General features: G+C 45.8%; 1 protein-coding gene across 1 annotated transcript; it reads left to right on the forward strand.

Annotated features, from left to right (window-relative positions):
• Positions 1-3,421: 3,421 nt before the first annotated feature.
• On the forward strand, positions 3,422-15,979 carry LOC140901041 (keratin, type II cytoskeletal 5). The gene is made up of 9 exons (XM_073319209.1): positions 3,422-3,892; positions 4,324-4,538; positions 6,450-6,510; positions 9,873-9,968; positions 12,098-12,262; positions 12,911-13,036; positions 14,072-14,292; positions 15,050-15,084; positions 15,759-15,979. The coding sequence occupies exons 1-9, from the start codon at positions 3,422-3,424 to the stop codon at positions 15,977-15,979; spliced, it is 1,611 nt and encodes a 536-aa protein (XP_073175310.1).
• The last annotated feature ends 214 nt before the right edge of the window (positions 15,980-16,193 follow it).

A 16,193-nucleotide genomic window follows, 5' to 3' on the forward strand; every position in this document is an offset into this window, starting at 1 on the left:
TATAAAGGGTGATGAGTGGGCAAGTGGAGGAGGGATTGATGGAGACACGCTATGCCTGGGGAGGGAAAATCACAGCTGAATGGTGCTAACTCCTGTGGGGGGTCCCTGGAGCAAGGGGGGTCAGGTGGTCAGAGAGACAGCCCTGGGACTGCTGCCCCAGAGAAGAAGCCCAACTGGGAAGCTGCTGCAGAGCTGAAAACTGAAAGTAAGGACTGACTTAAAAGACTGATTTTCTTAACAGAAGCTAGCAAACAAAGAGAAAAACAATCTCCTTGCAGAAGGCTGAGCGTGGCAGTGTATATTTTGAAGCAGGGAAGAAGCCCAGCCAAGTGAGAGGGATATTCAGTTAGGTGCAGATTCTGCCAGCTAAGTGGTGAAAAGTGGCCAAAACAGGAGGAGAGATTCTGGCCCAAATCTTTCACGTATGTTTGCAATCAATTAATTTTTTTTTACAAGACTATCATTGTCACGTACCTCTCAATCATGCTTTAGTGATAAATTGGAGAATTGCCAAACTGGGTTTTTAATAAGATTAGCACAAACAGCTGTGTTCCCTCACCAGTTCCTGATACTGATTTGATATGACTAGAATTCCCATGCCTCTGGCAGAAAAAGATGATCATCTTTAAGACACGCAGGGTGACCGCAGTGCAGAGCATTCTGCACGTAGGTGATATGACAAGATCAAAGACTGACAATTGCATGTAGAGAAAGTCATTAGAGCTGTACGTTTGTTCATACTGTGACAGCTCCTAAAATAGCTTCCTTACCAGGAGAATAAGGCAAATTATTTCCATTGTTCACTTTCAGTGATGAGGTGCATCAGAGTCCGTGCTATTAAAGAACAAATGTAAGTAAAGCTTCTCAGAAATTTTCCAGTGTAAGGTTTTTCTGTTGGAAAATCCTGATTCATCTAAAGTGACACCTTTTGCAGAAAGTGGGAAATAAATGAAAGAAAGCCTTTAAATAAGCTTGTTCCATTTCGACATTATTGGACCGCAACATTTCTATTTTTCATTTCAAATGTTCTTTTATATTATAAAACATTCATAAGGATTTAAAAAAGGTTGAAATTGGAACAAAACATCTTGATTTTCTTGAAGCAAAGTGTGTTGATGAGTTTGTTTTTCAGAATTTTGTTTCATGAGAAGTTTCAAATTTTTGTTCCATTTCAGTCCTGAGGAAAAAAAATTGGAAATCAAGGAATATCATAGTGAAAAGAAAATCTGGTTCCCATCCAGCTCAAAATGCAAGATGTATTAAACATAAGATCTATTAAATAATAATAAAAAATCCAGCATTACTTAGACTGTAAACTTTTTGGGAAATTGACCATCATTTTGTTCTGTATTTGTACAGTGCCTAGCACACTGGGGTCCTGCTGCATGACTGGGGCTCTGAGCTGCTACCATAATAATAATAGTAACAACCTATGTTTACATAGAATATTTTCCAAAACTGTTTGGAAAACCAACATTTTCCTTCAAAATCTCCCCCCTCTCCCAGTTTCTGTAGGATCTATCAAAACACAACATAAACTTTCATGTGATTTAAAAATGTTGATTTGAAATTAAATGAAAAATTTCATTTTGTTCAAACGTAAAATGTCATTTTGGTTTGTAGAAATGACAATTTCAGATTTCCATTTGCAGTTCTGTAGGATTTCATAGAATATCCGGGTTGGAAGGGACCTCAGGAGGTCATCTAGTCCAACCCCCTGCTCAAAGCAGGACCAATCCCCAATTTTTGCCCCAGATCCCTAAATGGCCCCCTCAAGGATTGAACTCACAACCCTGGGTTTGTACTTTCCCCTACCCCCTTTTTTCTCCATTTTTTTCACTAGAAAAAGTGAGAGACAGTGCAAAAAAATTCACACTCGCTGAGTGGTTTTGCATTTTTGCAATTGGAAAATTTCCAGTGGAAAATAGGAAATTTAGACAGAACCATATTTTCATGTGGGAAAAATTTTTCAACTGACCATACTGAATATCTTAGGAAAGTATTCCCCAAACTTCTGAAAGCTGAGCCGTCTTTCATGATAATGACACTAGTTGCGATTCCACCTGCAGCCCTTCCATGTGTCTTACCTGCCCTAACTGATACAATTTCCATGCCCTGCCAATTAGTCACTTTGTGGAAAGCTGGGGTAGAGCTTCATAATCCGAGCTTTCCTCTCCTTTCCTATGTGCGTTGACGACAGTGAAAAACTTAACAATGTTAACTTTGCAACATCATCATTGGCATCTGACTTAGGCCTGCCTACACCAAAATATTAGATCTGCCCAACTACATGGATTCGGGATGTGAAATATTTTGCACCCTGTTTTATGTAGCTAGGTTGACTGTAGATGTTGTAGATGTTATCTGTAGATGCTGTAGAATTCTTCGGTCAACCAAGCTACCATCTCTCGGAGAGGTGGATTACCTACATCAATGGAAAAACCCCTTCCGTTGATGCAGGAAGTGTCTACACTACCGTGACACAACCACAGTGCCATAGCTTTATGCCTGTAGCCTAGACATAGCCTCTGTCTGAAGGCTGCCTTCTTGATTGACACATCAGGGATTGAATGGGGGACCTCCAGAGCTAAAAGCATGAGCTGCTCCAGCTCCTTAGACAGGGGTAGTAACAGACTCATATCCTCTGTGGATTGGACACAAAGTAGGGTCTGGAACATGCACTCATCAATGGGTTATTTTCTGGGTACAAAGGAAGCATCAGAGGTTCACATCAGGTCTATCTTAGATAATTATGTTGCCCCGCCCCTTACAGTAGTATCTGAGCACCTCTCAATCTTTAATGTATTTATCCTCACACGCCCCTATGAGGTATGAGGTGCTATTATCTGCATTGCATAGATGAGGCTCAGAAGGAGGGTCAATGACTTGCCCCGGTCACATGGGAATTCTGTGGTAGAGCTGGGACTTGAGCCCAGGTCTTCCAAATGGCAGGTGAATGCCCTAACCACTGGACCATCCTTCCTCAAATCCCAGAAAAGCTTCTACTTGTTTAATGCGCATCATTTAGTGAAAGAGGCAGTCGCTCACGATTTTAGCTCTGGCTGTCGCTGGTCCAACCCCAGTGTGTTGGCCAACCTGGGGACTGTCACACAGTGCTTATTTTACCATCAAAACACCCATCCACCCTGGAAAGAAAATCATTTTTGTGCCGGGGGTGTGTTTAGCTGAAGTTAAGTGTTTAGCGGGTTGGAATAAAGAATGGGCTTCCTGCCAGGCAAACCAAGCCCATGAATAGCTGAGATTGTTTTCTTTACACCTGCTCTTCCAACCCCAGCTCAAAGACATATAAAGGAGGATGGAGCAGCTGTCGTGTCAGAAGGGCTCCTACTCCTGTCCCAGCTCTGTTCTCATGCTGCAGCTTTGTTCATAGTGCTGCAGAGTCCTCTTGGAACAAGCCACCATGAGTCGGCAACTGAACGCCAGAGTGGGAGGTTGCAGCAGGGGCTTCGGCAGTGTCTCTGCGATTGTTTCCAGTGGGGGCAGATCCAGCTGCACCTCTCTGAGCCGAGGACGAAGTAGACACTGTGTCTTTGGCAGCAGAAGTCTCTACAATCTCGGCGGGATTAAAAGCATTTCCAATAGCTTGATTGGTGGAGGCTGGAGGCTCGGCGGTGGCTTTGGTGGTGGATTTGGCACTAGTGGTGGGGCTGGTGGCTTTGGTGGTGGTGGGTTGTTCGGTGGAGGACTTGGTGGGAGGAGTAACCCTGGGTTCCCCTTTTGTCCTCCTGGTGGCATCCAAGAGGTGACCATCAACCAGAACCTACTGGTGCCACTCAACTTGGAGATCGACCCGGAGATCCAGAAAGTGCGAGTGCAGGAGAAGGAGCAGATTAAGACCCTCAACAACAAGTTTGCCTCCTTCATCGACAAGGTGGGCCCGGTCGTTTATTAATTATTTTAATAGCCGTCATCATCAGCGCAGATTCAGCAAAGCATCCATAGTCGTGATAACACTTTAGCCTGGGCCTAAATTTAAGCATGTGCCCAAGTCCCGCTGAAATAATCATCATCGTTATTCCGCTTCTAAGGACAGCTAGAGAGGTGTGTAGGGGGATACACAGATCCATCAATTGGTTGATCAATAGTGGAGTGTGTAGGGGGTAGATTGATAAATAAACAGATCTGATCTTTTTTCTTTCCGTTGCATTGAAAATAGAAAATGACCAAATCCTGTTTAAGGCTAACCAAGATTTCCCTGATGCTGGAATGGGAGATGAGCAGGTTGCTAGGGTAACTGACCTGCCAGTGCTCCGGAGTATCGTCTCCAACGTCTGGCGCCTCTTTTCTCTGTTTGGACCTCAGGTCCGATTCTTGGAGCAACAGAATAAAGTTCTGGAGACCAAATGGAACCTGCTGCGGCAGCAGCCCACGTCAAATGCTGGGAACAACCTGGAGCCCGTCTTTGAGGCCTATGTTGGCAGCCTAAAGAAGCAGCTTGATGGTCTGGTGGGAGAGAGGGGAAGACAGGACTCAGAACTGAAGAACATGCAGGATCTGGTGGACGACTTGAAGCACAAGTATGTGAAGAAAGCACTGGGTCACATTCATGTTCTCCATGGACTAAGGGCCAGGTTTTTAGTGGTATTTAGCCTCCTGAAGATGCAGAAAGGCACCGAGTGGGATTTTCAAAAGCACCTAGGTGCCCAGTTCCCGACATGCTTTTGAAAATTCCACTAGGTGTTTGTGACAGAGCTGCCACTGAGTGCCCCCTCATGGCCAGAGGTCCCCCTGCAGCACAGTCTCTCTACTGTCCGTCTTCGGGACCCCTGATGAGCTCCACACAGTCTCTCTTGTGAGTAGTAGCAACCTCTACTTGGGGCTGGTTTAATGATTGCAGACGGTTCCACATAGTCCTTAGTGTCTCAAAAATAAAATCCAGCATTGCAACCCTAGGGGTTCACTCCAATCTCTGGCTTTTCTGCCCACCACTGTGGAGCTCTTCTCCTGCCAGCATCTGGTCTTCGCAGGGTTGCCACTCATAGCTGTTTCTAGCTGGAGCTCAGCCTTCTGGATCTAGCTTCCTTCTCCTACCGGCCTCTCCCCTGTTCTGAGGGAGAAGACTGTCTATATACTGGCCTCCTCCAGAGAAATCCTCTTGATTGGCTGGAAGAGAGGAGAGCCCTGGCTCATCCTAGACTGCAGGGCTCCTGGTCCTGGGTCCTTAAAGGGACCGTGTCCTGTTCCCCTCCTCCCCCATCCAACTGCTAATTTCCTGGGACCAGTGTTTCCCAAACTTGGGACACTGCTTGTTCAGGGAAAGCCCCTTGCGGGCCGGGCCAGTTTGTTTACCTGCTGTGTCCGCAGGTTCAGCCGCCCGCAGCCCCCATTGGCTGGGCACAGCAAACCGCAACCAGTAGGAGCCATGATCGGCCGAACCTACAGACGCGGCAGGTAAACAAACCGGCCCAGCCCGCCAGGGGCTTTCCCTGAACAAGCGGTGTCCCAAGTTTGGGAAACACTGCCTGGGACCATTACTACTTTTCCACGGCAAGGCCATTTCCAGTGTTTTTATTCATTCCTGCTTTCTGGAATGGGGTCTTCTGGCCCCTTATATATTTAAGGGCCAGTATACCCTGTTCGTGTCTGTCTACAGCTTTCGATTCCTAAACACCTTTAAAACTCTGGTCCTTTTATTCTGCATAACAATTAGGCTGGGAAGGATTAGATTTTTGTCTGCCAATGTTGGTACACGTTGATTTCACTGTATACGCACAAGCCAATGAAAAAAATTTCAACCGTTGTTAATCAGAATATATTGACAGGCAAAATAAGAAAACTGCTGCTTGAGAATTTATAACATTTAAATTGATAACAAAATCGGAAAAAAAAGGTTAAAAATAAACATCAATGTTATCCGTCGAAACGATAAAACCATAAGCATTGAATTCTGCCAGGCCTAATATTAATTCTGGGCTGGTGCTTTGCAGGAAGTCCCTGGACACGGTGCAGCATTTAACAATGCTGCGAATGCTGGATGAGAGATTTTTAACCTGAGCGAGTGCAAAAGGGTGCCGGGTGGGATTTTCGGAAGCCCTGAGCATTGGCCTATCTCTACTCCCATTGACATTGCTGGGAAAATGGGAGCAGTGTTATGCCAGCAACGAATGATTTCGGAAGTCCCACCCAGCACGTCTACCAAGGCAGGGAGAGCGCAGGAACTGCAAGCAGTGCTGATTGGAAAAACATCATCGAAACAGGAAAATTGACCAAACTAATTTTGCGTGTGTTGTGTATGTGAAATTGTATCAAAATGTTGACAAAAATTCCCCTACAGGGGAAAATATTGAAACAAAAAGATTTGTATCCGAAAGTTTTCATTCTGAATTTTATTTTACATTGTAGCTTACCTGGTTGTGGTATTTTTGTGACTTTTGTGTTATCTGGGACATGTCAGTACCAGTGCTGCATATTGTCTTCTGTCCTGATAGATACAAAGAGGAAATCAACAGACGCATGGCAGCGGAGAATGAGTTTGTGTTGCTGAAGAAGGTGAGCATCACCTTATCAGAGATTAAGGGATGGTTGTCTCTGCTCCACTCTGATGGGTGCTAATTGGAGCATATGCCTTGGTCCAGTAGTTAGGGCTCTGGGCTAGGATTCAGAATACCTGGGTTCTCCTCCTGGCTGTGACCTTGGGCGAGTCATTTTCTGCCTCTGTTTCCTCTCCTGTGTCTGTCTTGTCTATTTAGTTTGCAAGCTACCAGGGGCAGGGACACTGTCTCACTAGGTGTTTGTTTGGCACCTAGCACGATGGGGTCCTGATTCAGCAGGATAATTTGTGATGTGTTGAAAACTGTGTTAAAATGACATGCTATCCCTTTAAGTGTGATGGATTTCCTGATCCTGCTTGCAGGCTAGGGGGCTTTGTAGGAAAGCGTGCGATCTGGGCTTTGAGCAATCATTCTGCAAAGAATCAGCCTTCAGCAAGGTGACCCAGGCCTCTCCTTGTTAGGGAGCAGCTGGATTTGTCTCTCTTTGTCTTTGGTTCTTGTGTGTTAGGATTCTGGATTCTAAGAAACAAAGTAGTGCAACCTTCCAGAAAAGGTGTTTTATGTTCTTTATCTAACTTCTCTGTGTGTATGCCATGAACATAACAATAATGTTGGCACGGGGCATGCATGGGGAAGAGGAGATAGTACAAAAATAAGAACAAATAAAACAAAGGAAACCTTGGACTGTTTGTAAGAAGGGAAGTGGCTTTAAAGATATGCTATTAGGAAAAGGCTTGGCCATTGGCATAAGTTGAAGGCAATGCAGTCTAGTGGTTAAAGCAAGAGACTGGGAGCCAGGGCATCTGAATGCCACTGGCATGCTGAGTAACTTTGGGCAAGTTGCTTTCCTGCTGTGTGCCTCAGTTTCCCCATTTGTAAGAGGCAGACAATACTGACCTACCTAACTGGGACAGAAGGTCATGAAATTTATTTAATACATGTTTATAAATTTTGGGTGAGAGACTTCAGAAATGTATAAAATACACAATAGAATCCTGGTTTGATTTTATTTAAACTGTTTGTATTTCTAAGAGTGGGATTCCCAGGCAAGTCTATAGGAATGCAGGTATATGTGCAAATAGACAGACAGGTGACGATTATATACAGATAGTCACACAGCTGGAAAGGACTGAGTTGTTAAATTTCAGCTAGCATACAACTGGAAGGCAACACTGGAATACAACATTATGTATTTCAGCGTTAGGGCCAGATGCATCTATACTAGAGTGGGTTAGAAACTAGGTATTTTTTCCCATGGAAAATTGCTACTTTTTGGCAAAATATTGAAAACTGGAATCTTTTGGCTAAAAAAGCAAAATAATTTGATTCAAAATGGTGCTATGGGGTCACATTGGAGATGTCGTTCAGGTGCCTTATGCTCACTTTCTCCTCTTCTGTGGGTAGGGTTGCCAACTTTCTAACTGCCGAAAACCGAACACCCTTGCCCCGGCCCCTGCCCCTTCCATTCCCTGAGGCCCTGCCCCTCGCTCACTCCATCCCCCCTCCCTTGGTTGCTCGCTCTCCCTCACCCTCACTCCCTTGCTCATTTTCACCAGGCTGGGGCAGGGGATTGGGGTGCTGGAGCGGGTGAGGGCTCCGGCTGGGAGTGCGGGTTCTGGGGTGGGGCAGGGGATGAGGGGTTTGGGGTATAGGAGGGAGCTCAGGTCTGGGGCAGGGGGTTGGGGCACGGGAGGGGGTGAGGACTGCAGGCTCCGGGCGGCGCTTACCTCAGGTAACTCCTGGAAAACGACCAGCATGTCCCTTCGGCTCCTAGGTGGAGGGGCCACGGGGTTCTGCTCACCACCCCACAGCTCCCATTGGCCTCAGTTCCTGGCCAGTGGGAGCTGTGGAGCCAATGCTTGGAACGGAGGCAGCGTGCGGAGCCCCTGTGGCCATCCCTATGCCTAGGAGCTGGAGGGACATGCCGGCCACTTCCCAGGAGACGCATGGAGCCGGGTATGGAAGGGTAAGGCACTTGAGCTACGACTCCCAGTGTGAATTGAAATATTTTGGGTTCAGTCAAAAATATTTCAATTTTCAGCCATTGGGTACTGTGACAAAATTATCAATATTTTCTGTGGAAAGCAGACACTTTTCATGAAAAATTTAGTTTAGCCAAAAACACGATGTTCAATCAAAACGCAGTTTGGGCAAAAAAGTTTTGGCCAGTCCTAATCTCTATCCTCTGGCTGCTTTGCACATTGCTCTGATAATGCAAAGTGGCCACAAATCTGGATTAACTGGCTAATGGAGCTGATAGCTGCTTTGCACTGGGCTATTCCAACGCTTTCTGGCCCTGAAAGCGCAGAGTTACTCGGTATCGGTTGACACACAAGCAACAGGTGTTTTGGATGCAGCAAAGTCAACCTATCTAGAATATGGAATACATTTCCCAGTCTGACCGACACTGGGGAAGATTCTCTCCACATGGCACTTTATAGTACCAGGGGGTATGATTGCTCTCTATAAATGCACCAGAGACCTAAACACCAGGGCGGGAGAAGAGCTATTTAAGCTAATGGACAATGTTGGCACAAGAAAAAATGGGTGTAAAGTGGTCAGGAATAAATTGAGGCTGGAAATTAGAAGATGTTTCTAACCATGAGAAGAGGGAGTTCTGGAACAGCCTCCCAGTAGGAGTAGTGGAGGAAACAGTCTAACTAATTTTTAGATGAATTAGATATAATTCATATATTATAATGACTAGGGTGACCTGCAATCATAGGAGATTGGCCTCAATGACCTGGGAGGTCCTTTCCAGTCCTGTGTCCTTGTATCAAAGCTGGGCCCCCAGGGGACACAGCTGACTGTCACCTCGCTGTTCCTACCTGCTGTGTCCCTATGAAACAACTGAGCTGGAGAGATGATGAAACCTGAAGTTACATCAGGGAGGGCTTCCCTGGGCCTGACTGGAGGAACACCGCACACTCTGATTGGTCAGGGCTTGCTATTTAAACCCAAAGAGAGGTGCAGGAAGTTGTCTGCAAAACTGGGCTCTGCCTGACTGCTACACTGGATCCTGCCTTCTTGCCTGACTCCTTAACCATGCTTTCCTGACCTGTTCCTGGTTACTGCCCTCCTGGTCTGTGACTCCAGTGCTGACTCTTGGCTTGACTCTGTCTCCTGCTCCAACCACTAGACCTGGCTGCCTATGCCCTGGCCCCGAAGTATCTTGCCTACTGTGCAAGGCCCGCGTGAAACTCTGTTGTTCTGACCTGTTGGTGTTTTGCATCCACTTTCCATTTACTTTGTACTAGTGGAAATTACCACACCAGGAGCAAGGCAAAGGGAAATCAGGCCTTCCTGTTCTCGAAACTGTCCCCTGAGCTTGAAAGAATGATCTCCATTGCCATTTTTCAGGACTTGGATGCTGCCTACATGAAAAAGGTGGAGATGGAGGCCAAGGTGGCTGCCATGACAGATGAAATCAACTTTCTGAGAGCCCTGTATGAGGCGGTGAGGATGTTCTCTGTTCTTCCTAATTCACACAGAGATGCCCCACATCATATTTAGCACTTTTCTAGGACATCTTAAATGTTTACATATGTCTTACACCTGTCACCAGAAACATTGCAGGGATGGAATTTCTAAGCAAGCTCCTGAGTGCTTCCAGAAAACTTACAAACATGGCAGGATGGCCCAACGCTAAGGAACGGAAAGGTCTAAATAGCAGGAGAAGTTGGAGGACAATAGAATAGTTGCCCAAAGATCCAACACTCAATGCCACATTCTCCACTGACCTGCATCTTGTATATACACCAGTGCAAAAATGAGAGCAAATGATACTGAATCTAAAAGGCAGAAATCTACATCTATTTTACCCTCACTACGCTGGTGTGAATGAGGCAAGGGGTGCTGGAACAATTTTTATAGTGGGGATGCTGAGAGTCATGGAACCAAACTGTAAACCCTGTATATAATGGAAACCACTAGGCAGCACCCCTAATTCCAACACCTATGATGCAAGGTGCCAGGACAAAACTGAGAATCTGATCCTGATATTCTTAGCAAGAACACGACTCTGTTCCCACTGATGTCAGTGACAAAACTCCAGTTGATGTCAGGGTTAGACTCTCGGTACGCACCCAGGTAAAACTCATACAGAGTACAAAGAGAATTCCACTGGTGGAAGAACTTCAGGGTGGGGCTCCCTCAGGAAGAACATCACTGCAGAGGTTCTATAGTCCTTTAGATAAGACATAAGAGTTTTGGAAGAGCTAAAAATCCATGCTTCAGAGCAATCCCTGTTAAGAATCAGGCTGAGACCATCATGGAGAGCAGACTCTCCCTTGCCTGCCTATTGTCAGGGCCGGCTCCAAGCACCAGCATTCCAAGCAGATGCTTGGGGCGGCAATCTGCAAGGGGCAGCAGTCCGTGTGCCGTTAGGGCGTTTCCGCAGTGGCAGCAATCCGGTGGCAGCGCCCATCTTGTCAGCTGCTCGAGGTGGCGGCAATTCGGCGTGCTGCTTGGGGTGGCAACACCGGTAGAGCCGGCCCTGCCTATTGTAGTGTTCTTGCACTTTCCTCCAGGGCAGCTGGTGTTGACCACTGTCCGAAACAGGATGCTGGATTAGATGGACCTTGCATCCGGTCCAGTCTGGCAATTCCTATGTTCCCAATGTAACCCAGTGGTGAGTGTGTGTTACAAGTCCCCCTAATTCCCAGAGAATATGAGCTGTTACAGCCCCTTCCCTACTCTGCAGCTATAGCTCAAGTTGTAGCTGTTCATACTTAAAGCTCCAGAGGTCATCGATTCATTCCCTGATGTTGGTCAAGAGGTTGCTTGTAACGGTAAGACATACCTGAGAATAATACCCTGCAGGCTAGATGATATATGCAAGGAAATAATGACAGGTACAAGTGACCAGCCTGGTAGATGTGGGCTTTTGGAGACCAACTACCTATAAAAAATATACACCCATGAAAATTCTGCATAGAGTTAGTCTGATGGGTAAACTCTGGGACAAAACTACAAGTTCTTATTCGGGCAGAACAACCATTAATGTCAGTGGGCGTTTGAATAAGACATGAGTAAAGGAGGGTAAGGGCGGTGAGGTCATTCCTTGTGGCTCAGTACAACATCTAACCATATGAGTCATTTCCCCTCATTTTTATTTTCAGTAGCTAGTTAAATAAGTTGGGGGTTGGACTAGATGACCTCCTGAGGTCCCTTCCATCCCTGATAGTCTATGAAGTACGTACGTATGGGATCGCGAGCTAGCTAGAAAGACAGCGATAAGAGTTGGGGGAAGAAATACATAGAGAATGATAATAGACGAGAGCAACAGGTTTCTAGAGAGAATCATAGAATTGTAGGACTGGAAGGGACCTCGAGAGGTCATCTAGTCCAGTCCCCTGCACTCACGGCAAGACTAAGTATTATGTAGACCATCCCCGACTATCCTGCTTTTAAAAATCTCCAATGATGGAGATTCCACAACCTCCCTGGGCAATTGCTTAACCACCCTGACAATTAGGAAGTTTTTCCTAACGTCCAACCTAAACTGCCCTTACTGCAATTTAATCAGCATCTGGCATCTAGAGAGAAAGGGCCACTCACTGATGGGGTCTTTGTATGATTTTCAGGAATTGGCACAAATGCAAAGACAGATCAGTGACACCAGCATTATCTTGTCTATGGACAACAACCGAGCCCTGGACCTGGATGGAATCATTGCTGAGGTGAAGGCTCACTATGAAGACATGGCTAACAGGAGCCGAGCTGAAGCCAACTCCATGTACCAAGGCAAGGTGAGTCCTTGTGTGGCTTCAAGGTATGGAGCCATACAATGCTTTGCCACATGGAAAAGAGTCAACCAGATCTTCTGTGCATCTATTCTGTGGATAAAATAGAGTTTTCCAATTCAGCGCCACATATGTGAACTAAATATAATTAATACAGTGTTTATAGTAGTGATATCTTGTCACATTGATTCTTCTGACTTCTTAGTAACATCTGAAAATCTACCTATGGCCCCCACCAGCATAGTATCTGAATGCCTCATGTATTTATCCTCACCACACCCCTGTGCAGCAGGTATTATTCCCATTGTACAGATGGGAAAACTTAGGCACAGAGTGACTTGCCCAAGGTCTCTCAAAGTCTGTGGTAAACCATGGAATTGAGCTATGGTTTCTCCAGTCCCAGGATAGCACCCTAACCACCGAGCTAAGGAATAAAGAATATAACGCACGAATCAGAGAGGTACCTGTCACTTTAATTAAGGATGCTGGGAAATATATCCATCTCCCATTGATTGGTTAATCCCCCAAAATCATGATAAAGCAGGTGTGGAGCAGATGTAGCTCCTATTTGCTTCTCAGAATTAGCCCTGATCAGGTTAGATCTGCCTTCGGAAAATACAGTCTATTACAGTTATTTTTTTTTCTGGCCATCAGTTTCAGGAGCTTCAGGTCACTGCTGGGAAACAGGACAATGATCTGAAAAACTCCAAGCTGGAGATCTCGGAGCTGACCCGGCTGATCCACAGACTGCAGGCTGAACTTGAAAATGTGAAAAACCAGGTAGAGCACATCTGATAAATAGAAAACTATGGACCCTGGACACTAGGGCAACCGTGGCAGACTGCCAGATGTGCTTTTCTCGTCCTGAATACCGCCACGGTGCCTGCAATGATGCTAAAAACAAGGAGGTTGTTTCTGCTTAATGTAAAACAAACGTGTTCACCCTGAACTAAAGCTGGGGGAAAAATGTCATCCAAAATTCAGTCAACATCGACACAAAATGTTTCAATGTGGAGAACCGAAATGTGATCTAAAGTGAAGTTTTATCTTTGACTTTTCTGATTTGCTGAAAAATTTGATACATTTTGTTTTTGGTTCAACACAAAACCATTTCTTCTCTATTTTTTTGTAACCAAAATATCTTTCATCCACACATCTCTGCTATGAACCCTGGCCGCTAGTAAAAAGTGACAGATGTGCTCTTCTTGTCCTGAATACTGCCATGGTGCCCATAGTGATGCCAAAGATGACAGGAGAGGCCCTACAATGTGAAAGAAAGGAGTTAATCCCAGGGCAAATCAAGTCTCATCCACATATTTCATGATTTCCCAGAAGAATAGTAAAAAAGTGCCTACGGAATTTAACATCTGTATATGATATTGTGAGGCATTATACACAATTGCCTTGATCTAATTCAGTTACCATAAAGACCAAGAAGGAATGAAATTTCTTTCTTTCTTTCTTTCTTTCTTTCTTTCTTTCTTTCTTTCTTTCTTTCTTTCTTTCTTTCTTTCTTTCTTTCTCATCCACCGAGTTCATTTCTCTTTCCATCTAATGCCTCTTTCCTTCCGTCCATCTATCTATCACATTTATAGTGTGTCGTTCACCATAGTATCTAGGTACTAGTTCTGGTCTACATGGAGTAGAGATGATCCAAAGGCCTGATGATAAAGAGCTCATTTAAACGTCTTAAGGCCTGGTTAAAAAGTCTGCTGAAGTCAATGGGAAGATGCTCATTAATGGCCATGGGGCTCCAGATGAGGCGTTGAGAATGGATGACCACATGGTTAGCTTGCTTTCTTCTTTTCTTTGCAGTGTGCCAAACTGCAGTCGGCTTTTGCTGAGACAGAGGCACATGGGGAGCTTACCCTCAAGGACGCTAGGGAAAAGCTGGTTGAATTGGAAATGGCCCTGCAGAAAGCTAAGGAGGAGATGGCTCGTTCGCTGCGTGATTATCAGGAGCTCTTGAATATCAAGCTGGCCCTGGATATTGAGATTGCCACGTACAAGACACTGTTGGAGGGAGAAGAATGCAGGTGGGTGCAATATATCTATGGGTCCTGACTTTTGCAAAGCAGCCTCTGTTATTGTTGGTGTACACTTTTTTTGCCCACAAATAAGCGTGCTCGCAGGTTTCTGCTGGCTGATTCCACAAAACTGAAATATTTCACAGGGTTCTATCAGTTTCATCGACATTTTCACAGGAAATAATCGCAACATTTTGTTTCGACTTTAACGTATTTGAAATGATAAAGTCGAAACACATTTCAGTAGGTTCAACACTGTCTGCAGAATGTTTCATTTAACCAAAAATCCAGAGGTTTTGACTTTTCGTCCCTTTTGGGATGAATCCAAATTTTAGAATCTCCCACGAGATGGAAATTCTGAATTTTGACCAGCTCTATCCTACAGGTGATTAGATGGCGATCCAGTGGCTGGGGAAACTCTGAGCTTGGAGGGCTGAATAACCCTCTTCCAACCACTGCTCTCCCGCCGTGTGACCACACCCTGGTAGTCTGCAGTGAGCTGTGCTTGCTGGTATATAAGAGGTGTCCAAACCTTCTGGGAGGCACCCAAAACTTGCTCCTCACCAGCTTTAAGGACCGTCTGACCTCACTGAAATGTAGAGCTAGGAGCTACACTGCACCCTTTTGAAAGCACATGCCTTGTCTACTATTGGGAAGGAAATTCTGCAGCCACTTGGCTCCCCTTGACTTCAGGTTTCAGGGTGTGTCCTAACTTCTAGCAGCCAGGCTAAATCAATGACCTAAATGGTGTTTCTTTCCACAACAGGATGTCTGGAGAGTGTGGCAGTGCCGTGAACATCTGTAAGTAACCCGAGCATCTGTTTACTAAAGATAGGAACAGGCAAACTGGAGGCCTCTGTTCTCCTCCCCCCGACCACCACTCAGCACAAGACAGAGTGGGAACCGGCTTCCTGGTGGTTATCACTAGCCCTGGCTCTAATGATGCTTAGAGCAGCCCAGTAGCTGCTCTAAGTTGCACCATTAGTGTACGGTTCTTAATAAGCCCAGTGCCAGTGGAGGGTTGGCAGCATCGAACTATACTCTACCACGCCCCCTTTTACAGCCAATATGCCGCCTTCCCTCCCCTGACATGCTTCTCATGCCACGCAGGGGATGAGCAGTGGTATCAACGCAAACGCAAGACTTCTCACTTGTGCGTTTGCACCCGGATTATAGACCCTTTGCACTACCTGAGTGATGCATAGAGGCCCTAACTAGAGCTGTTTGGAAAATGTTTTTTTTCCTCCCCATGGAAATTTTTTTTTTTTTGGCAAAAATTTGAACCCCACTATACCTTGATTTGGAAATACTGTTGGGACACCTCATGGGTGTTGGAGGACAGGTGTTTCATGAGCCAGGCTCCCTGGTCATCCCAGGAAGCCACCAAAAAGGGGGTAGAGTGTGGATCATGACCCACTAAGCTAGTTCGTGACACGCTGCAGCTGGAATAACTTGAACATCTCGGTCTTTTGCAGCGGTAGTCAGCAGCAGCTCCGGAGGCGGGAGTGGGATAAGCTGGGGAGGAGGAGGAGGCAGGCTCAGTGTCAGAGGAGGCGGGATCAGTGTCGGAGGAGGCGGCTCCAGCTCTGGAAGCAGAAGAGGCATTGGAGGATACAGCTATGGAGGCAGGGGAGCTGGTTCCTGTGTGAAAATCATATCGACGACCTCTTCAAGCAAAAGAACCACCATATGCTAAAGCCTAGGAATTGTAGTCACTATCACCTGAGTGACAGATTTCCTTTACTGTGACGTAGTGGGCAGAGCACTGGACTGGGACTCAGAAGATCATGGTTCTATTCCCAGCTCTCCCACTTCTTCCCTGAGTGACCTTGGACAGGGCTCTGTGCCTCACTTTCCCCATCTGTAACGTAGGGATAATGATACTGACCTCTTCTGTAAAGCGCTTTGAG

This window comes from Lepidochelys kempii, chromosome 20 (genome assembly GCF_965140285.1).
Source record: "Lepidochelys kempii isolate rLepKem1 chromosome 20, rLepKem1.hap1, whole genome shotgun sequence".
Lineage (NCBI taxonomy): Eukaryota > Metazoa > Chordata > Testudines > Cheloniidae > Lepidochelys > Lepidochelys kempii.

Excerpts from the sequence above, each read along its gene's own strand:
- LOC140901041 (XM_073319209.1), top strand. The coding sequence starts at position 3,422 with ATGAGTCGGCAACTGAACGCCAGAGTGGGAGGTTGCAGCAGGGGCTTC. Across the intron at positions 3,893-4,323 it reads TTGCCTCCTTCATCGACAAG|GTCCGATTCTTGGAGCAACA; the intron begins GTGGGCCCGGTC and ends TTTGGACCTCAG. Across the intron at positions 4,539-6,449 it reads GTGGACGACTTGAAGCACAA|ATACAAAGAGGAAATCAACA; the intron begins GTATGTGAAGAA and ends CTGTCCTGATAG.